This window comes from Anser brachyrhynchus (assembly GCF_964034855.1).
Source record: "Anser brachyrhynchus genome assembly, chromosome: 11".
Classification (NCBI taxonomy): Eukaryota; Metazoa; Chordata; class Aves; order Anseriformes; family Anatidae; genus Anser; species Anser brachyrhynchus.
Window position 1 is genome coordinate 9,722,985 of NC_137706.1, and position 20,487 is coordinate 9,743,471.

Consider the following 20,487-nt stretch of genomic DNA (forward strand, 5'->3'; position numbering starts at 1 on the left):
CGGCCGCTCTCCGGGCGGCTCTTTCTTTATTTATCTGTTATAAGCACCTTTTTTTTTTTTTTTTATCTTTTCTTTTTTTAAATTTTTTTTATCATTTTTTAATCTTTTTTTTAAGCACTTTTTAATTATTTTGTTTTTTTTTTAAAGCGTTTAACGTGACGCGTCGTTTATTGATTGTTACGAGGAAAGATCAGACAAGGAAAAAGGGGAAAATACACAAGAAAGGGGTTGGTCGGTGGTGTTTTTTTTGTTTTGTTTTGTTTTCCTCTTACAAAAATTCCAGATTTTTATCACCCAGGAAAAACAAACCCAATCCCCCCAGGGAGCAGGGGGAGCGGTTTCCCAGCAGGGATAATTCTCCGTCCCCATCATCACGGCAGAAATCAAAGCCTCGAGGGTCTCAAGCACCTCTGCTCTTCCCCTTTTGCCCCCCAAAAAGCACTCACCGCACGGCTGCCCAGCCCCCCAGCTTGACAGACCCCCCCCAAACCCAGCAGCAAGCCCCCAGCAGGCCCACACCTCACGTGCCACAAGCAGCAGCTTTAGTCTCAAAGCTGCAGATTTTGGAGAATCTGGGGGCAACGGGGAGCTTGCAAGGGGAAGCCCCAAATCCCTGCAACATCTGGGGACACGCGGAAAGGGGCCGGGGGGGAGCATGGCCCCAGGACCCACCCGGCAGGAGGGGTCCTGCCATCTCCCCGCTGCACGCCCCAGGGACACAGCTTTAGAGCAAAACAGGCATCAAACGAGTTCTTTCCCAGGTAAAATTAAATAAAACGGGAGCTGTCCCTGCAGGGAGATCCGTCCGCGCCTCCAGGCTGGCAGGAGGCAAGTGAGGAGGCTGGGGCAGGCAGCAGCGGCGCTGTGAGCCCGGGGCAGGACGCAGCAGCCTGGACGAGGTCTGCCTCTCCCCCACGACACGCAGTCCCGCACCTTTCCCCCCCAAAGCTCCGGTGCTGCCGCTCCAAACGGGGCCGGGGAGCGAAACAAGCCCCCTCCTCGCTCCCTCCCCCAGGTTAAGGCTGGGGGAAGGCTCAGCTCCCTTCTCTCGCCGTGCCTGGGGCCCTGGGTGCTGGGGAGAGGGCACGGGACCCCCAGGGGATGTCGGCCGCGGGATCCCCACGGAAGCAGAGGCAGATCTGCGACGGGGGAAGGACGAGGGGAAGATCCCGCTCCTCCCCGACCCCACCTGCCCCCAGGTTTTTGCTTGTGCCACGCCGTCGGGAGGCCGAGCACGTGGGAGGTGGAAATGCAGCATCGTGTTAAGTGTGGTAACCCGAAGGTACAGCTTCCGCTCTTAAAATCAACGACAGACTACACGCGAGTTACAAAACCCCCCCAAAAAACCAGCAGATAATCAAGTTGTTCAGAGCAAAGGCCGATAGAAGAGAGAAAGTAAAATCAAAAAACCTGCTTCTCCTCGCCCCCCTGCTGCAGCCAGGGGAGGGCAGGAGGCGGACGCCCGGCAGAGACGTCTCCTCCGCTCCCCGCGCCCCCGAGCAGGCCAGGGAAAACAAACCGTGATAAACCCGGGCCAGCTGAAGCTAAACCAGACCTCTCCTCATCTGGAGTCGGCGTCACAGAGCTAACATGGTACCCACGGAAAGTGCATCGTTAGAAAATGGAGGTCAGGGCGATGGCGGGAGGGGAGGGGAGGCGAGGCGGGGGCGGCCCCCCGAGGGGCTAATTCCCCCGGAAAGCTCCATGCGCGGCCGAGGAGGCCGCCCCGGCCGCTGCGTTCTGGAAGCTCCTGTTGGTGAGGATGCCTTGGGAAAACTCCTCCTGGGCCCTCTGGAAGCTGGCGCCCGTGCGGCGATACAGGGAATGCACCTGGGAAAGGGAGCAGGGGGAAAAACATCAGCCTGCGGGACGCGCACCGGCCTCGCTGCCCCCCCAGCCGAGCAATCCCCACCCAGGGCTGCCCCACAACGGTCCTGAGCTGTCCCCAGCCCTGCGAGGAACTCACCTGCTTCAGGAGGAAGAGCGAGAGGACGGCGCAGAGCGTGAAGAACGCCGCCACCACCATCATGATGACGGCCACGGCCAGGTTCCCGTGCAGCTCAGACAGCGCCGCGATCCAGCCGCTGCAAGGGAGAGCAGGGGGGTGAGCACGGCCCCCCCCGGCCCCGAGAGTGCCCTCGGTGCTGCCAGAAACCGAGCGGCTCCCCCAAACACCTCCAAATTCAGCCGAGCAAGGGGAAGGGAGGCTGGTGCGTTGGGAAACGGAGAGGGAGGCTGCCAGACCTGGAGCCCAGAGCTACGTGTCACCTCCGCGAGAGTGAGGAGGGGGAAGGAGAGGAAGGAGTGAAGGAAAAGCTACAAAAAAAGCTTCCTGGGAACTGGCAGCGGCTGCGGGGAAGGGGCAGGGAGGACTCGGGGAGTTATCGGTGCTTATCAGTGGGCAAAGCCACCAAGACGCCTCGCTCCCAGCGCCCTCCTGCAGTGCCAGAGCGAGGAACCTCTCCGAGTGCTCACCCACGTGCAGGAGAGAGGGGACCAAAGGGGACAGCTGGGCTCGCTCGATGTGCTGTGCGGCTCCCAGCGCATTGAAAAGCAGCAGAAACGCAACACCGTGACCACGGCCAAAAATAACCACGCTGCCTGGCTCGAGGAAACGGAGCTGGAGCTCTGACCCAAAATGCTGCGCCCCCTGCCCGGCCCCCACGGCTGCGCGGGGACAGCTCTGCCCGTGAGCTGCTCTGCAGGCAGCGGGCAAAAATAGCGAGAGCTTCCACGGCACGCAGCTCCCGAAGGCTGCCCCGCGGGGGGAAGGCGCTGGCTGTGAACCTCCTGCCTCTTCTTCCCCAGCAGGAGCTCGGGGATCTGCCCGCAGCCAGCGCGGGTAGGGGAGGGAACGTGCGGCTTTGGGCAGGGGGTTGACCAGGGAGCCTGGGCTCGTCCTTCTGGGGGGTGGCACCAAGAAGGGACGAGGGGAAACCCTTTTTTGGGGAGTTTTCTTGTAGGTTTTTGAAGCACAGCCCGCTGGCAGCGCATGACCACGCTCAGGAGAAATTCAGGAAGGGTTTGGGGCCGGAATCAGGCTGGGAGCAGCTGCACGGGGCTGAGCCACATCCAGTGGGTCCCAGATTCCTCGGCCTCCACTCGGAGACAAGGCAGACACGGCCAGCACCAGGGGCTCAGCACCACACAGGGACACAAAACGCTAAGGGAAAGAACTGCAGAATAGGTCTGGGAGGTTCCACGCACGCCTTCAAGTCTGGGAGAGGAAGGGCCCAGCTGAGACCTGCCAGCGCCGCGCGCCAGGCGAGAGGCGCGGGAGGAAGAACGGAGCTGTCAAAAAGGGAGCAGCCACGGGCCCCGAGCTCCTAGCAGCCGCAGCCCTGGTGAGAAGCAGCACGAGGGCAGGGCTGCGCCCCAGCAGCTCGTTCAGGCGCCTTACCTGTCTCCCCAGCCAGGAATGCCGACAGCCTGGATGATGTAGATTGCGATTTGGCAGAAGAAGATGAAAAAGAAGACGAAGAAGCTGAAGGAGCTGTCAGACCTGCAGGAGAGACGGCAGCAGGAGTGAAAACCAGGGACCTGATCCCTGGACAGATTCCCTCCTCTGAGAGGAGGAAAACCACTTCGGCGATCCGCTTCCTCCAGGGGAAGGCTGCCGAGGGGAGGTGATTTCAGAAGGAATTCGCGCAGCCGTGCGGTTTACAACGTGCCCGCTGCGTATCGCAGCGCCGCATTTTCTCAACGCGTTTTCTTAAAAGCTAAGAAGCAGCAGGGCCCTGCGCTGGCCAGGCTCAGATTTCACGGTGAAAAAGGAGCACCACGAGCAAGTTCCATCAGATTTTTCAGATACGTTCAGGAACAAGTGGGTTTGATCTATTCAGTGATGCGAAGAGCTGGAAAAATCCCACAGGCAACACACTCGTGGAGCAGACAAACCCCGGCTCCCCCCAGCAGAAGCCACGTGCCCGTTACAGAGGAGACGAGTACTTGCCTGAAAGCCTTGTAAATCGGCCGGTACCAGCAGAGGAAGGCACAAGGAGTGAATAAAACAAACCACAGGATTGAGAGACCAAAGTCTACTCCTCTTTCCGTCTGGACCGTGAACCACGCCAGGCAAGCGAGCAGGTTCAGGAGCAGGGTAACCGAGTGCACTGCGCGGGACAGGAGAGAGGAGAAGCAGCTGTAAACCCTCGGCCATCTCCCAAACCCCTCCGAGCACTTCTCGGCCCTTGCTGAAGACACATAGCTCTGCAGATGTGACAGTTCTGGGGCCATCTGATTTCTTTTCTTCCACGGAAAGGAAAGTGGGACTTAACCTGAGACCCTCACCCGGCCCTGCTGCTTGCAGACACGTCTGAAATCCTTTCGGAACTGAGGAACGCAGCTCAGACTGTTTTGCACCTGGTCTCTAAGTGCGCTACCCACCACCGCTCAGAGCCTCAGGCTGTACAGCCTCCTTTAAACAATGACCAAAACTCTGTTGTGAACAAGCTGTTCCCAAAGCAAAAGCCTTCAGCCCTTCGCATCTGCCTCCACTTAAAAAAATAAAGGAGGAGAGGCACCGCTTGACCCTTGCCGACAACACCCACGGCACTCACTGTAGGACAAAGGGCGGCATTTGATACAGGAACTTCTCAGAGAGAGCTTTTATTGCAGCTGAAGGCATTACTCACGCATCCACAAGTAATACAGCATCTTGCATATCCGCTGGTAGTCGGCCGGGATGTCTGCGGAGAAATCCTGGTAGAAGCAGGGCTTGATGGGGCACTTCCTGGGAAGGGGCGGCCAGTTGTTCTGCCTCGCTGCGGGAGGGAAGGACAGAGGAGCTCTGCACCCACCCACAGGTTTATCAGCGTGCCGTCATTTACAAGGAGCCGCTCGGATCTGCTGATGTTACAGCCCCGGGAGCGGCTCGGTCTCGGCGAGGAACGAGGCTTGAGCAGAACTCCCCATGACAAACCACCACAGCCATCACCACTCGGCACCACAACCGTCTGAAATCGAGGTCAGCCAGAGCAAAACAGCGTTTCCCCCTAAGAAAGCCTTGCCAGAAAGCCAGGGCTGGCCCCCAGCAGCTCACCTCGGAGCCCCTTTCCTGCCCAGCCCTCAGGGGCAGCCGGGCTGCGGGCCGTGGGAGGACGGGTACGGCCCCGGGGCACGAGGCAGGAGAACACCACCCCTGGACAGGCCAAACCCGCCCCTGCCAGCGGCCGCGCTGCCAAACAGAGCAGCCCAGGCGTCCCTGGGAGCGTGGTGGTCACACTCCTACTCACGGTTAATGCTGGCGGCGTTACTCTGCAGCTCCCTCTCCTTCTTCTCCAGCTCGGCCGCCTTCCTCTCGAGTTCCGCCTGCTGCTGAAGCAGCCCGGCCTGTGCTGCTGCAGCCACAGCCTGAAAGAGGGGGAGAGAAAGGTCAAAAGCCCTTCCCTGCCCGAGGCGAGCCACACGGAAGGGAAGCGAAGGCGATTCAGCAGCCCCAGGGTGGTACAAACGCCAGCTCACAGGGCAGGGCGCAGCTCCCGCAGCCAGGACCCCGTCCCCCGCTGCTCCCGCACGCCCCCGCGCATAGCAGGAGCTGGCTCGGGCTCGCCGGGGGCGGTGCCTCACCTGCGGGGTGGGCTCCACCGAGGTCTGCAGCACGGCGGGCTGCGAGTGGCCGGCAGGCTGCGTGGCCGGCGTCGTCCGCGCTGCATTTGTCTGCAAGGGATAAGGGAACACAGTGACGGGCTGCTTCTTTCGGGGAAGGATTCTCAAGTTTTAGCACTGCCACGAGGAGCAGGAGGCACCAGTGTGCTCTCGGGAACGCACTCGCTGCCTAACGCCCCGCCTGGGGAAGCGGTGCCCAAGGACTGTGGGCACAAGAGAACCCAGAAGGGATCCCCATCGGCTGTTTAAGCTGCAAGAATTATTTTTATCCCGGTTTCCTCTTCTCCTTTTCCCCACATCACACGTGGCAGCAGCCAGGAAATAAGGCTGAAGTTCTCATAGCGATCCACGAGTGACATCAGCTCGGCTCCCGGCCCGCAGACCAGACAAATACCGATGTGGCCTACCACAAAACACCTTCCCCTCACACTTCACGTGGCTTTACCAGGAGCCACCCCATGAGAAACTGCTGCATGCGAGCACAGAGCTCCAGCTGGGGGCTTCAGTGCTCGCAGTGTCCGTGGGGAAACCAGCTGTGCGTGCCTTGCTTTTATTTCCCTTTATGCTGTACTGCCAGGGGATATCCTAAAGCGCTACAGGCACCGCCACGACGCCCGGAGCAGGCACACGCACCAGCTGGGAGCTCTCCGAGAAGGGATTGAACTCATCCAAGCCGCTCTGGCTTGTGTTTGTGAGCTGTGTCACCGAGGGGTCCTGAAAAACAGAAAGAGGAGAGAGCAATCAGTACCAGACATCAGCTCACACGTCACCTGCTCTGCCTCCCAGCCTCTTTTTTTTACCTGGGAACAGTTACGCAGCCTATTTATCGTTAACAGCCTATTTTCTTTTTACGTGCACTCGCAGCAGCTCCACCAAACGGCCTGGTCCTGGACGAAAGGATCCCTGCACCCGCACTGAGGGCGCCTTTCCCCCCCCAACCTGCAGCTGCTTTCCCCGCGCGCTGAGCTCCCCGCGGGAAGGTCCCTGCTTTGCAGCCGCGGATTTTAAGCAGCAGTTTCCAAGCTGCAGCGCTCCTCTCCCAGTGATCAGGGAACCTCGGGGCACTCACGGGTCCTCCTGCCGGCACGGGGAACAGCCTGGGTAGGCGGGCAGGCAGCCAGAGCTAAAATACCCCAATTTTTGTCCCTGCTGCGGGCGGGGGGCAGGCTGCAGGTGAGCGACTGCCACCTCCCTGCCCGGGGATCACCCCGGGGGCAGGACGGCCCCACCCCCACACAAAAAAGCGCTGTTTCAGGTTAAACCCCGGGGTTTTGGGGCCGCAGCCCCCAGCGGGCCCCGCCAGGCTCCCCTCAGGGGCAGGGCCGCCAGCAGGGCCCACAGGGTGCGAAATCAATTAGCCCTACTGCTAATTAGGCAGAGCACCTCACGGCCCTGCCCTGCTGTTAAGACCGGGCTGCCCACCCAGAGCCTCCCCCGGTGCCCCCAGCCCCAAACTCGCCCTTTTTTCCCCCAAATCGCCCCCCTCCGAGGGGCAGCGGCGGCCCCGGAACTCCGCTGCTGGGCTGCGGCTCCCGGGGGGACCCAAACGGCGCCGGACCCCGGGGGGCACCGGACCCTACCGGCAGCGCACACCCCCCCCACGTCCCGCCCCCGCGCGGTGATTGGCTGCGAGGCGCCGGAGCGGCGCGGCTATTAGCCGGTGGGCTGCCACTCAGCGCCGCGGCCCGGCGGCTCGGGGATAGGGGGGGAACGGGGAGCGGGGGGAAGGGGGGGCGCGGCGCGCACCTGGAAGGGGTTCACGTCCACCGGGTCCGCGAACGGGTTGGTGTCGAAACCCGCCATGGCGGCGCTCCCCGCCCCGCTCCGCTCCGCGCTCCCGCCCCGGCCGCCGCCGCCGCGCCGACACTTCCGGGAGCGCCAGCGCGCACGCGCCGCACTCCCCACCCACGTGACCCCCTCCTTCCGCGGGGCGGGGCGACGCCCTTCTCCCGCGTGACGTCACAACGGCGGGACGGGGGCGTGGCTTCAGGCGAGGGGGCGTGGTCTGGAGGCGGGGGGCGTGGCCTGGCGGCGCGGGGGCGCGCCGAGCCCTGCGGGGAGCCGCGTCCCGCAGCGCGCCCCATAGCGCCCCATAGCGCCCCATAGCGCCCCATAGCGCCCCATAGCGCCCCATAGCGCCCCGCAGCGCCCCGCAGCGCCCCCCACGGGCGGGCACCCCCCCGAGCAGCCCCCACAGGCGCCCCCGCAGCGCCCCCCGGCCCCGCCGCCCCCTCGCAGCCTCCGCCCGTCCCCCCCCGCGGCGCGCCCCCGATGGCCGCTATGGGGCGGGCGTAGGGCGCTGCCCCGCCCGGCGGGGGGAGGCGCCGGGGAGCGGCACCGGGCGGCACGGCCATGGCGGAGATCCGCGGTGAGAGCCGGGGGCACCCGCGGGGAGACCCCCGGGGCCGGGCTGGGGCCGGGCTGGGGGCCGGGCTGGGGGCCGCCCGCCCGCTGACGGGTGTCCCCGCGCCGCCGTCCCGCAGTGTTCCCGCTGGCCTGCCCGGTGCAGAACTACTCGTGGGGCAAGCTGGGGCTGCAGAGCGAGGTGGCCCAGCTGGTGGCCAGCGGCGACCCCACGGCGCACATCGACCCCGAGCAGCCCTACGCCGAGGTGAGTCCCCCCCTCCGTCCGTACATCCGTCCGTCTGTCCGTCCGCCCGGTGTCGCCCCGCAGCGGGTGACTCAGCCCAAATCCCGTCCCGTCCCCCCCCAGCTGTGGATGGGCGCCCACCCCAAAGGCGACGCCGCGATCCGGGACAACCGCATCCCCCAGAAGACGCTGGGGCGCTGGATCGCGGATAACCCCGCCTGCCTGGGCGCCAAGGTGAAGGACGCCTTCCAGGGCCGCCTGCCCTTCCTCTTCAAGGTGCTCTCGGTCCGCTCCGCCCTCTCCATCCAGGCGCACCCCAACAAGGTAGGCACGTCCCGGCGGCACCGGGGGGGCTCCCCGCACGCCCTCAGGGACACCGCCCCCACCGCTGTCCCCTCGGCAGGAGCTGGCGGCCAAGCTGCACGCCCAGTTCCCCCAGCACTACCCCGACGCCAACCACAAGCCCGAGATGGCCATCGCGCTCACCCCCTTCGAGGGCTTGTGCGGCTTCCGACCCGTCGAGGAGATCGCCTCGTTCCTGCGGGGTAAGCCTTTGGGAAGGGGGGAAGAAGGGGACGGAGCCCGTCCCCGTGGCACCGCTGACGGCCCCGTCCCCCCGGGGCAGCCGTCCCCGAGCTGCGGGCGCTGGTGGGCGAGGTGGCGGCGGAGCAGCTGGAGCGCAGCGCCAGCCACGACCCCCGCGGCGTCTCGGCCGCCCTGCGGGTCTGCTTCACCCGGCTGATGAAGAGCGAGAAGAAGTGCTTCGTCGACCAGCTCAACACCCTGGTGCAGAGGATTTCCCGAGAAGGTGGCCGAGAAAAAACCTCCCGGGCCTCGTTCGGGCAAGGAGGGGGGGCTGGAGAGGGGGGAAAGGGTCTGGGGAAAGCCCCATATTGGGGGCTGGGGGGTGGGGGAGCCACGCTGGAGGCCGGGATGGGGAGGCCAAGACGGGGAGGCCAGGATGGGGAGACTGGGACGGGGAGGCCAGAATGGGGAGATCAGGGTGGGGAGGCTGGGATGGGGAGGCTGAGTCGAGCCCCCACCGAGCCCCACGGCGCTCCCCTGGCAGCGGCCGAAGGGCAGGACACGTCGGGGAGCAACGGGGACCTGCTGCTGCGCCTGCACTCCCAGTTCCCGGGGGACATCGGCTGCTTCGCCATCTACTTCCTCAACCTGGTGAGGCTGGAGCCCGGGGAGGCCATGTTCCTGGCGGCCAACGAGCCCCACGCCTACCTGCAGGGAGGTGAGCGCAGGGCACGGCTCCGTGGGGGGGGGCACGGCTCCATGCGGGGGGCCCAGCACCGTGCAGGGGGCCCAGCACCATGCAGGCGGCGCTGACGCCCCGGTCCCCGCAGACTGCGTGGAGTGCATGGCGTGCTCGGACAACACGGTGCGCGCCGGCCTCACCCCCAAGTTCATCGACGTGCTCACCCTGTGCGAGATGCTCAACTACACGCCGGCGCCCAGCAGCTCCAAGATCTTCCCGGCCGTGCAGAGCCCGCTGGACCCCAGCGTCTTCCTCTACGACCCGCCCGTGCCCGACTTCACGCTGATGAGAATAGAGGTGAGGCCGTTTGGGGCTGCAGGGAAAAGCGAGCTGCTGGCACCGCTGGGCCGGAGCCGGTGGGGCAGGAGCATCCCGGGGTTGCTCAGCTTTTCTGCTGGGCTGTGCTTGGCGTGGTTTGGGGCTGTGGCACCCGCCTGCGCAAGGGACGCCGCGTCCTGGCTGTCCTTTGTAGGGCGTGGAGCGGGCTGGGTGGGAAGGGACCCTAAGGCCCACCCAGTTCCTGCCCCCCGAGCCCAGGCTGCCCAAAGCCCACCCGGCCTGGCCATAACCACCCCCGGGGAGGGGGCCGCCGCAGCTCCTCAGCCTCCCAGTTTGGCCTCTTGGTTTCTTGGCGCGGGTTCGCTGGTGGCACGGGGAGGAGGAGCGTGCTGGGGACACCCGTGTCACCCCGGGCAGTGCCACGAGCTCCTCTCCACCCCAAGTTCTTCTTGCTCGGCTGCCCAAGGTGCCCTGGGCGTGCGGAGGATGAGGAGGGCGATGGGGTCTGCGGGGAGGGGGCCGAAGGAGGAGGGAAGCCGCAGAGACCCGAGCGGCGGCGGCCGCTCCCGTTGCAGATTCCCTCCTCCATCAAGCTGTACCTCGTCTCTGCCGTGGACTCGGCCAGCATCCTGCTGGTGGTGCAGGGCACGGCCGTGGGCACCTCCACGGCCGCCGCCTCCGAAATGGCCCTGCGCCGCGGCTCCGTGCTCTTCGTCTCCGCCAACGAGAGCATCTCCCTGCGCCTCTCCTCGCCCGACGGGATGCTGCTCTTCCGAGCCTGCTGCCTCCTCTGAGCCCACCTCGACGCCCCGCAGTAGATAGAAACCAAAGTAGTCCTGGCCCATCGCTTGGAAGTCGCCCCCAAAGTGAATCCCAAAGCCACCCACCCCCGGTTTCGTGAAAGAAGCAGCTGGGCGCCCACCCTGCGCCTCCTGAGGTGACTTTTTGGGACGCGGGGGGGCCGTGTCCCCCTGGCGCCACGGCCCTCACCGGTGCTGCTAACGCCCTGCGGCGTGGGGCTGCTGCGGGGCTCCGGGGTTTTGGGGTTCCCCTCGGGACTGCTGCTTACCCCTGCCAATGTGACGCTCGCTGAGGCTGTCCCAGGGGGCAGGAGGCGTTGGGTCAGCCTCAGGTGGTGCTGGGCGTCCCTGTCCCCACGGGGGGCTTATGGGGTGCTGGGCCTGGGGGTCCGGGGGTGACTGGTGCTACCAATAAAGTGGTGATTTTGTCCTCAGCGCTGCGTGCGGGGCCGGGGGGGGTGTCCCTGCTGCCTCCCCCGGCCCCAAATTGGGTCCCCCCCTCGAGTCCCCCCTTCCCCACCCGTGGGGAAAGCAAATGGATGTGGGGAGGGAGCGGGAAGACACCTCGAGTAGCAAGATCCTTTTATTGAGTGCTTCCTTGGATAGGATACAAAAAAAGGAGAGCGTTCCTCTCCAGACGCCGAGTGTTTAAATAAGGTTCCTCCCTAAGACACCGACTGTCCCTTGTCGGGCGGCAGGACCCTGATTTAAGGCAGCTTATGAGACCGGAATGGCCCCGGGGGGAAGAAATCATAACGTGGAGGCCGTCGGTCCCTTCCTGAACAGCAGCAGGGGCTCGCAGCAGGGAGCAGGAGCACCGGGAGCTCCCCGTGCGCCTCAGGAGCCCCCATCTCCTCCTGTCCCACCCCAGCCGGGTGACGAGTGGCACTGAGCCACCCGCCTGCTGCTGCCCCCTGTGACACGGAGACTTTGGGGTGCAGTGCGTTCCTGGGGCGCCACCAAACGCCCTGAGGGCCGTGGGGAGCGGAGGCTCTGGAGCTGTCCCGCGCCCCCCGCGGGGGCGGCGCCTACTGGAGCACGCAGCAGAGGGAGTCCCGGAAGCACCACGGGCACGGGGCGGCGGCGGGTTTCGGGGGGATGAGGTCCAGGTCCTCGTCGTCAGGGACCTCGTCCAGGTGGTAGCCGTCCTGCAGCAGCTGCCGGCTCAGCTCCTGGTTCACCTGCTGGGGGAGACGGAGCTGTGAACCCCCCCCCGCGCCCCCCGACGTGGCAAAACCCCCAACTCGTGACACTCGCGGTCTGGGTAACGCCACGGTGGAGCGCAGGCACCCGGGGCTGGCACAGGGGGACGCAGCCCGGCGGGTTATGGGTGGCCTCAAAGCCCGGCAGGGCCACGGCAGCGCTCAGCAGCTCTGCGAAGCCCCCAGGCTGAGGGGGACGCGCACAGAGCAGAGGGCAGTGCTGGATTTAGCGACCCCCGACGTGGAGGCGAGGTGGGGGAGCCCACGGGACCGCGGGGGGCCGGGAGCCAAACCTGGACTTGCCTCGGCGGAGGAGTAGCCGGAGGAGCCCCTCGATTCCAGCTCCCCATCGCTGCGAGCAGAAAAAAGTCAGAGTGAGCGCCACGAGCACGGGGCTGCTTGAAAAGCCCGAGGGATTTGAGGGCAGGGGCGGCTGCTAGACTTAGGGCACGCAGGGCACTTCGCTGCTGCCTGCCCAGCCCATCAGGGAGGCACCTTCAGGCTCTCCAAGTGACCAAATCAGCCACAAAAAATGGGGTTTGGAGGCTTTTTTAATGAGGTTTAGAGGGTTTTAGGTCGCTCCTCAGCGAGTCCCACCCCGATCCTCCCCAGCCCGTCAGCCCCGTGCCCCGAAGGAGGGCGCCGGCCGCTCACCTGCCCGAGCTGGGGGACACCAGGCTGTCCTCTGCCACCTGGCTGAGCGCCACGTAGCCCCCGCGGGACCTCGCGGACCTGCTCGGGGACACGGACGGGTGCCAACGGGGCCGCAGGGGCAAGGGGATGGGGAGCAGCGGCAGGAACCTGCGGCCCCAGCGCCTGTGTGCCTGCCGGCCTCAGGGCACCGCCAGCACCCCCAGCCTCCAGTATCCTCCTCTTCTTCCTCCCAGCATCCTCATCCTCACAGCATCACCATCCTCCCAGTATCCCCAGCCTTGTCTTCCCAGTATCCTCATCCCCATCCCCCCAGCATCTCATCCTCATCTTCTCAGTACCCTCAAATTCCCCTCCCAGTATCCTCCTTCCCCTCCCAGTACCCTCATCCTCACAGTGTCCTCATCCCCACCCTCATCCCCACCTTCCCAGTATCCTCATCCTCCCAGCAACCCCATCCTCCCACTATTCCTATCATCATCCTCCCAGTATCCTCCTCATCCTCCCAGTATCCCCATCCCCCCAGTATCCCCATCCCCCCCATCCTCCCAGCCCCCTCCCATTCCTGGTTCACCCCAAGCCCTTCTCACGCTGCTTAAAAAACCCCAGTTTTGGTTAAAAAAAAAGGGGGGGGGGGCTCCGACCTTTTAGCCGCTGCCTTCGCTGGGGGCCCCCCCAGCAGCCCGTGCCATCGCGGCGCCGCCTTCGCCGGCTCCCGCGGCCGCTCTGCAAGCACCGGGGGTGAGACCCCGAAGCCCCCGCGGCCCCGCTGGGGTTTTAGGGCCTGCTCGGGGTCGCCCCTAAGGCCACTTACGCAGCTTGGCGTGGCCGGCGGGGGGCCTGCAGAGCAGGTAGGGCCCCCTCCTCTCCGCCCCGTCGCTGCCCCGAGCGCTCGGCCGCCTGCTCTCGCCCCGGGGCGGCTGGAAAGGAAAAGGGGAGAGTTGGGGCCTGACCCTACAGAGCTCCCTGTGTGCGCTCTGTGGCCCCTATAGCGCCCTGCACGTGCTGCGCGGCCCCCGCGTGCTCGCTCTGCCTCTGTACGGCCCCTGCCCTAAGCAGCCCCTGCCCGACCCCGTGCCTTGGTGCGCGCACCCCTGTACAGCCGCACGCTGCTCCCCGCATACAGCCCCACGCCGCCCCGTACACACGCTCAGGCCCTATACCGCTCCTGGAGCACAAAGCCCCACATTGCCCCACAAATATACTCCAGCCCCAGACTGCTCCCCATGCACACAGCCCCACAGAAACCCCCAGCCCCGTATAACCCCATATAGCCCCACACAGCCCTATAGAAACCCACAGCCCCGTATAACCCCATATAATCCCATACAGCCCCACAAACCCACAGCCCCATACGTATACCCCAGCCCCATATAATCCCATACACCCCCCAGCCCCATACAGCCCCCTACGGCCCTATACAATCCCACACAGCCCCGTATAACCCCCTACAGCCCCCTACGGCCCTATATAACTCCCTACAGCCCCCTACAGCCCCGTATAACCCCCCACCCCCCCGTCCCGCCCCTCACCGCCCGGCCCCGCCCCGCCCCCTCCCGGCCCGCAGCCCCGGGCCCGCCGCCGCCGCCCGTCGCCATGGCCGCGCGGCCCCGCCCCCGCCGCCTCCCATTGGCTGCGTTGGCTCACGGGGGCGGGGCTTGCGGCGCGCATGCGCGGTGCGGCGGTGAGGCGCTGTGCACCTCTAGCAGGCTCCGGGCGGCCGCCGCGAGCGCGCTCGAAGGGGCCGGGGCGAAAGGGTTCCGGGGCCGGTTTACTTATATTCTTGTTCATATTTTTGCTGTTCTTTGCCCAAAGCCCTCAGCCCTGAAATCACAGCTCCCCCACACGCTCTGCTGCTAGCACAGAAGGGTTTCTGCTCCCTCGTTCCTGTTCACCCTAACAAATAACCACACCAGGTTGGTCAGGCCAAGTTTCCCTTTATTAGGCCCGGCCCGCACCACAGCATGGCGGCGCAATAAAGTTATGTGAAACAAGAGACGGTTTGAACAGCACAGCCCCGCGGCGGCTGCACACAATCAGGTCACATCAGGAGAATGCTCAAGTAATGCACCTGCAACGGAAAAGACAGAAAAGCCGTTAGAAAGTGGCCCGTTACCTCACTAGCTCCCAAACACATCACTGCCCTAACTCATCTTCACCCAGAGCCCAGCCCTAAGGGTCACATTAAAAAAAAAAAATCTGGAATATGACAAAAAATTCTGGGTGTGACACTGGCTGTCTCCCAAGTTAAGAGACTGCCTTCACATAACTCAGGCTCCATGAGAAGTTTTGTTTTGGGCTTTATTTCAGTCAGGGTTACTGCACGTACGGCCTCAGCTAAACGTAACGATGGATCCTCATTAACCACAGGAGCTGCTGCTCACTAACAATGCTCCCATGTCTTAGTTCCTGTGTAAGCCTGGCATTGATGCTGCAGATCTAAATCTTTGTTATAGTCCTTCCCAAGTTTATACAGTGCTCAGAATTCAGCTTTTTAAGGCGGTAAAACAAGCGGCCTCCCAGAACTTGAGGCCACTGCCATTGGGACCAAACGCTACACACACTGCTCCTGAAATTATCCGTGGGTGTCCCGCACACAGGTCAGTTAAGCTCTGGCTGTGCTACAGCTCATCTGCTTGTTCTGTAAGCATGGGGTCCTGCAAATTAGCAGAACAGAAGCTATTTTAAGTGCAAGGTAAAGGAACTTCTGGGTTGTTAGGTGACCGTCAACAGTGGGGCTCATTTGCTAGCATGAGAGAGAAACGAGCACGTCCCCATTTTCTAAATTGGCTACAATAAAATGAAAGCTTGAGCACTTCCAGAGGAAATGATCCTTCCATTTGCTAAAAAGGCTTCTCAAGAAAAGCTAATGAGGAGCAAAGGCCGACACCCTGCCAGCCAGGCGCTGCAACACCCCTTTGTCCTGGCAACTCTCGGCTCTGGAGGCCTGAATGCCTTTAGAAAACATGACCAGCTCTTCTAGAAGGGCTGTGCTTACAGGTGGTGGGTCGAACACCTCGATTTTCCCCATCAGTGCGTGGGTACTCCTGATCTAGAGTTCCCCACGCCTTCAGGAGATTGCAGGAGACATCCCAGGGCTGCGCAGTCCCGCAGGAACTGCTCTGTGTCGTGGGTCTTGCCACTTGAACCATGATCAAGCTTCACAATAAAACCTCATTCTTCCTTCAATGCTCAAATTTCCCAGTTACAGCTAGGGAACTGTGAACACCCCCCTCATGTCACAAGGCCATATGTTTTTCAGACACGTTTCAGTGTCATTAAAGTGATGTCTTCCTATCAAGAACCTCGATACGAGCCTGAACTTCCTTGCCTTCATGAGTTTGTGGAAGGCTGTGAGGAGCACTCTGGCTTTGCCAGAGGAGTTTTACGGTACAGGAGTCCCAGGCCAGGAGCCTGGGAAGCGAGAGCATCCCTTACCAACATGGTTTATGCTTTGTCCAGGCCCAGTTCCTCTGGAGTGGAGATTCCTAGTTCACTCAAAGTTGGCCTAAGTTCCTGGATAACATACGGATAGATTTCCTTGTGAGGTCCTGCCTTGTCCTACAAGAAAAGGAAGGGTGTTAGTTGGACAGCAAGTCCAGCACCCTGCAAATCCAGCACCAAAGACCCCCACCGATCACTCACGGCTGCAAAGCACCCCAGAGCAACGCCGAGCTCCTGTCTGGGGGATTTTCAGAGTATTAACAGTGACACCACTCCCTGTGTAACGTCAGCTGGATGTGACACGTGTCCTGTACCACACGAGACTAACGCCTAGCCGAGGGACGCTCTGCGTCTTGTTTCCAACCTGTTCCCCAAGATGTAAGCAGCCCCTCTGCACCACCAAGAGGAAACCTAGAAAAGCTCTGCAGAAAGCAGCAGCTGCACCTACGCCCCCGCCCCGCTCACCTTCACGACCTCCAGGATGCGGACCGCACTGGCGAAGTCGTTTAACCGTCTGCATGCCCTCAGAGCTGCATCGATGATTTTTGGTTCCGGAACCAGGTCGTAGCCCACGAGCGTGTTTATACCTGTGAGCACAGGGAAACATCGAGTAACTTGGCCCAGGCTATCAAAAGGAACCTGTTAAGCATTGTTTTGCTCCAGCTCATGAAAGAATTAATAATTAACACACCACCAAGAGCATCCAACTGGCACTTTCATTGTTATTTTGAACACACACATACACACACACACCCCAAGGGCGTTCTTTTGCTCTTCTCCCTCTCACTGTCACTCACAGCTATACCTATAACCAGCTTTTAAGTTAATTTTGTGAAATCCCAGTGGGCCAGTAACATCCACGCTCCCCACAGCGGTGTATGTGGCAAGCCAGCTATGGAACCATGAAGAAATCCAAACGACTTTGTTCCTCCCGGTGCAATGCAGGCAGCCTGTTTTCTTCCTCTCCTTCCAAGGGGAAGGACCCAACACTGGTCACCCACATCATGCGGGAACGATCCCTCTGTCGGTTATATGAAGCCCTAATTAGGGTAGTTTAATAGCAGCCACCAGCTCCACAGCAAGCAATGTGTGGAGACAACCAAACAGTCTGCAGCAAGTTATGGCCAAGCCACTCAGTCAAAGCCCAAAGAAAAACGAGCGTGGTTTCCCATTAGGCAACAGCTGAGCTCAGAAATATTCCTCAGAGCCAGTGTTTCTCTCCCTGTCCTGGTTTCAGTTAGGACAGAGATAATTTTCCTCCTAGTAGCTGGTAGGGTGCTATGTTTTGGATTAGGATGAGAAGAGCGCTGATAACATGCTGATGTTTTAATTGTTGCAGAGCAGTGTTTACACCAAGCCAAGGACTTTTCGGCTTCTCGCTCTGTCCTGCCAGCGAGCAGGCTGGGGGTGCAGCAGGAGCTGGGAGGGGACAGACCCAGGACAGCTGACCCAAAGTGGCCAAAGGGGTATTCCATACCTTATGGCGTCATGCTAAACAATATATAGGGGTGGCTGGCCGGGGTGGGGGGCCGGCTGCTCGGGGATAGGCTGGGCATCAGTCAGCGGGTGGTGAGCAACTGCATTGTGCATCACTTGTTTTGTGCCCATTATTATTATTAATACTATTATCATTATTGTTATTGTTATTATTATTATTATTTTCCTGTCTTAATAAACTGTCTATCTCAACTCACCGGCTTCACTTTCCCGTTTCTCTCCCCCATCCCAGAGAGGGAGGGGGGAGGGTGAGCGAACGGCTGTGTGGTGTTTTGCTGCCGGCCGGGTTAAACCACAACACTCCCTCTCAAAGACCAGGAGTTAGAATGTGTGTTCTGGGGCACTAGAATTAAAAAAAACTGTGTTCCTACTGCCTTGAACCCTCTTTCTCCTCATTTTCCATGCCATAGTTCCTTCCAACATCCTCGTTGGGTTGGTGAGGTGCCACCGCCCACTGCAGCGAGCTCATTCATCGTGCAGAAGCCCTACTGACTCCAGATTTCAAATAAAACTCTATTTTCTGCAGGTTACCCCTCCCTTTTCATTCAACATACCTTTCCTTAGCTCCCAGGCGTCGATATCTGGCTTGTTGAAATACGTCACCCAGCGAGCATCGAACTCCTCGTCTGACTCCTGCGACCCATGGGAGTAGCAGCGGGCGTGCAGCACGGCTGGATGCAAAGAGAGGGGAGGAGACTGTGAGCCAACACAGGAGAAGTGTACTTTAGCCCTGATCAAGGGAACAAAAGCTATAAAAACACGCATTTCACTCGTGGCTTTTGATTTGGATCAGTACTCAGCACTAGGCGAGTGCAGCTCATTAACTAACCACTGTTTGCTTCCTGGCACAGCGCGCCCTGCCCTCAAGCACAGACTTCCAAAGCATTCCCAGAGCAGGATTATTTAAGAGGAGAGGGGAAACCAATTCTATACAGCCAGCCCTCTGGAGATGCCTTCTGGGACCCATCTCCATAAGGCAGAGGAATTTTCCCTCTTTCCAGAGCCAAGCAATCCCTTGTCCATGCCATGAGTTTAGCAAGGTTAATATGCTTTTCAGCGGCCTTCCTCCCAGAAACAAGAGCCTACACCTGATGAGTTACAACATTACCCAACTACGACGAACGCCCCAATTTATTCTGCAGCATCTTCCCCCTGCAGACAACTCCTGCAATTGCTCGGTAGCTCACCCTGTCAGCCAGGAGAGGATTTCCCTGCTCGCACACCGACCCTGCTGAGTGACTCCTTTGTAACTGGTTGGCGATTGCATCACGAGTTCCGAGCTGATAAAGGTTTTTTTAGTGTGGTTTTAAGGAAATACACAAAATGAGCACGCCAATGTAAGCCGTTGAAGAGTTATTTCTCCCAACAGGCTACTGAAGAAGAAAAAATTGCTGCCAAGTTTGGCTGCCTTTTTTTTGTGGCTGGTCTTTTCTTTTCCGGCACAAAGGTCGGAGCAGTTTGCCAGGAGGAACCACAGCCGGGCTACAACCAGAGCCAGGTACTTCGCAAGCTGCTCTGCCCATGTTTGCAGAGTGCTCACGCTCGGCTGTGACCTTGAGGGCTCAAAGATCTGCTTCCGAGGAAGCTCCATACAGCTGCTCACTTTCTCTTTCCTAACCTGGCGTGAACTATTCACGCCGACCAGCCAGAGGCTTCTTTAAAATCAAGCAAAAACCCCCATGTGCCCGCACGGTTTGCACGGCTGATGGGGCTGGGCTGCGTTTTTCCTCCTTTCCCACAGGTATTTTTCCTTTTTGAAGACCCCCGAAGCAGTGCTTTAATTTATACAAATCACAACGGGACGAGCCGCAGTGCTATCAAGGAATATTTTTAGCCTCACCGAGTGACAGCCCAACCGGAACACAACCCGGATTTTTAGCAGAACTTATCACGGTCCAACGTCTGAGTTGCAATCCCGATTTACGCCTGCCCAAAAGCATTTTCAGCAGTTTTATCAGAAATCAGGCAGACAGCCACCGAGCTCTGACGCCCTCGCTCGCACCTTCCCGCTGACCTTCTCCAATGACACCGCTCGGAGCGCTCCACATTTACAGCGGCCTCCCCCTTCTGGCCGTCATCACCCTACTGTAAGCGCCCCAAAAGCCCCAAACACGGGACCCCAGAGCTTTGTCACCGCTGCCTGCCAGCGTTTTTCCTGCTCGACCCACATGTAGCCCTGCATGTATCTAGCTACAGTGACTGCCCGGATCAAAGCTCTCGGATGCTGACTGAAAGCCCCAGTCTTAAGCAAAAAAGCAATTTAAAAGACACGGTTAGACTGATTTTTTTTCCTGAAGAGGGAAAATAATAACACAAAGGCTTGCAGATTTCGGATTTCCATGGTGCATTCTTCAATTAATGCTGTGTTTCTTTCCAACCTTTTTCTCTCTAAAGCTCACGCCTGCTGTCAGAATTGAGCACTACACAACCAAAATCTCCCTTTTCCACCGGAATTTGACAGCTACGCTTACAGAACACCAAAACCCACCCGGATCAGGAGGGGCGGGGGTCTGCAGGCAGAGGACACAGCACGAAGGACGGGGGCACACACGCCCGGCCCGGGCCGCACACACACACGCAGGACATTCTGCACCATTTCACCCCGCGAGCCAAGAAAAAACAAACGACCCCAAAACCCCCCAATTTTCCCTCAAAACCCCCCCGATTCCTCCCAAACCCACCCCCGGAGGCCAGCAGGGAGCGCAGGCCGGGCTCGGCGCCTCCCCAGGCGTCCCCCCCGCGGACCTCCGACCTCCCAAACCCCACAGCCCCGGGACCGGGGGCACTCCCGGACCCCCCCCGGTGCCCCCCGGTGCCCCCCGGACCCCTCCCGGTTCCCCCCCGGTCCCCCCGGTGCCGGGCCTCAGTCGCGGCCTAGCCCCGGGGTCACGGCAAGGACGCGGCGGCGGCCGGCCCAGGGCTCACCCGCGGGGCCGGGGGGCCGGCGGAGGGCGGCGGCGCGGAGCCCGGCAGCGGCGGGGCGGCGGAGGAGGAGGCGGGCGGCGGCGGGCAGCATGGCGGCGGCGGCGGCACCGGCGGCACCGGGGCGCTCGGAGGAGGAAATGGAGGGCGGGGGGGGGGGAGGCGGACGGAGGCGGCGCGGGGACAAAATTCCGCGGGGACGCGGGGGGACGGCGTGCGCGGTCACGT

At 61.5% G+C, this 20,487-nt stretch overlaps 4 protein-coding genes across 10 annotated transcripts; 1 reads left to right on the top strand and 3 right to left on the bottom strand.

Annotated features, from left to right (window-relative positions):
• Positions 1 to 128: 128 nt before the first annotated feature.
• On the bottom strand, positions 129 to 7,518 carry SCAMP2 (secretory carrier membrane protein 2). Its single transcript, XM_080607793.1, has 9 exons — positions 7,354 to 7,518; positions 6,241 to 6,321; positions 5,569 to 5,658; positions 5,235 to 5,352; positions 4,635 to 4,763; positions 3,953 to 4,112; positions 3,401 to 3,502; positions 1,967 to 2,084; positions 129 to 1,830 (listed from the first exon to the last, which is right to left on the bottom strand). The coding sequence occupies exons 1-9, from the start codon at positions 7,408 to 7,410 to the stop codon at positions 1,684 to 1,686; spliced, it is 1,002 nt and encodes a 333-aa protein (XP_080463919.1). The 5' UTR covers positions 7,411 to 7,518; the 3' UTR covers positions 129 to 1,683.
• A 304-nt stretch (positions 7,519 to 7,822) lies between these two features.
• On the top strand, positions 7,823 to 10,974 carry MPI (mannose phosphate isomerase). The gene is made up of 8 exons (XM_080607792.1): positions 7,823 to 7,975; positions 8,091 to 8,218; positions 8,321 to 8,521; positions 8,601 to 8,742; positions 8,823 to 9,005; positions 9,267 to 9,440; positions 9,553 to 9,761; positions 10,319 to 10,974. Exons 1-8 carry the CDS (start codon positions 7,960 to 7,962, stop codon positions 10,535 to 10,537), a joined length of 1,272 nt encoding a protein of 423 aa, XP_080463918.1. The 5' UTR covers positions 7,823 to 7,959; the 3' UTR covers positions 10,538 to 10,974.
• Positions 10,975 to 11,108: 134 nt separating this feature from the next.
• FAM219B (family with sequence similarity 219 member B) lies at positions 11,109 to 14,187 on the bottom strand (the record flags this gene model as incomplete). Of its 7 annotated transcripts, none has more annotated exons than XM_080607796.1 (6): positions 11,109 to 11,727; positions 12,049 to 12,097; positions 12,400 to 12,477; positions 13,041 to 13,122; positions 13,211 to 13,316; positions 13,929 to 14,020. In XM_080607796.1, the coding sequence occupies 6 exons, from the start codon at positions 13,992 to 13,994 to the stop codon at positions 11,572 to 11,574; spliced, it is 537 nt and encodes a 178-aa protein (XP_080463922.1). In that variant the 3' UTR covers positions 11,109 to 11,571. The 7 variants fall into 7 exon arrangements, with proteins under 7 accessions (XP_080463922.1, XP_080463923.1, XP_080463924.1 ...); XM_080607797.1 differs by having other exon boundaries at positions 11,109 to 11,724; positions 13,929 to 14,018; XM_080607798.1 differs by lacking the exon at positions 13,929 to 14,020 and adding an exon at positions 13,489 to 13,712.
• A 130-nt stretch (positions 14,188 to 14,317) lies between these two features.
• Positions 14,318 to 20,420, bottom strand: COX5A (cytochrome c oxidase subunit 5A). The gene is made up of 5 exons (XM_080607804.1): positions 20,263 to 20,420; positions 17,892 to 18,008; positions 16,306 to 16,427; positions 15,835 to 15,957; positions 14,318 to 14,467 (listed from the first exon to the last, which is right to left on the bottom strand). Exons 1-4 carry the CDS (start codon positions 20,351 to 20,353, stop codon positions 15,844 to 15,846), a joined length of 444 nt encoding a protein of 147 aa, XP_080463930.1. The 5' UTR covers positions 20,354 to 20,420; the 3' UTR covers positions 14,318 to 14,467; positions 15,835 to 15,843.
• Positions 20,421 to 20,487: the final 67 nt, after the last annotated feature.

Excerpts from the sequence above, each read along its gene's own strand:
- SCAMP2 (XM_080607793.1), bottom strand. The coding sequence starts at position 7,410 with ATGGCGGGTTTCGACACCAACCCGTTCGCGGACCCGGTGGACGTGAAC. Across the intron at positions 5,659-6,240 it reads TCTCGGAGAGCTCCCAGCTG|ACAAATGCAGCGCGGACGAC; the intron begins GTGCGTGTGCCT and ends TATCCCTTGCAG. Across the intron at positions 4,764-5,234 it reads TAACGCCGCCAGCATTAACC|CGAGGCAGAACAACTGGCCG; the intron begins GTGAGTAGGAGT and ends TCCCTCCCGCAG.
- MPI (XM_080607792.1), top strand. Across the intron at positions 8,743-8,822 it reads GATCGCCTCGTTCCTGCGGG|CCGTCCCCGAGCTGCGGGCG; the intron begins GTAAGCCTTTGG and ends CCCCCGGGGCAG. Across the intron at positions 9,441-9,552 it reads CCACGCCTACCTGCAGGGAG|ACTGCGTGGAGTGCATGGCG; the intron begins GTGAGCGCAGGG and ends CGGTCCCCGCAG.
- COX5A (XM_080607804.1), bottom strand. The coding sequence starts at position 20,353 with ATGCTGCCCGCCGCCGCCCGCCTCCTCCTCCGCCGCCCCGCCGCTGCC. Across the intron at positions 18,009-20,262 it reads CCGGCCCCCCGGCCCCGCGG|CCGTGCTGCACGCCCGCTGC; the intron begins GTGAGCCCTGGG and ends CTTTGCATCCAG. Across the intron at positions 16,428-17,891 it reads CGCCTGGGAGCTAAGGAAAG|GTATAAACACGCTCGTGGGC; the intron begins GTATGTTGAATG and ends CTGTGCTCACAG.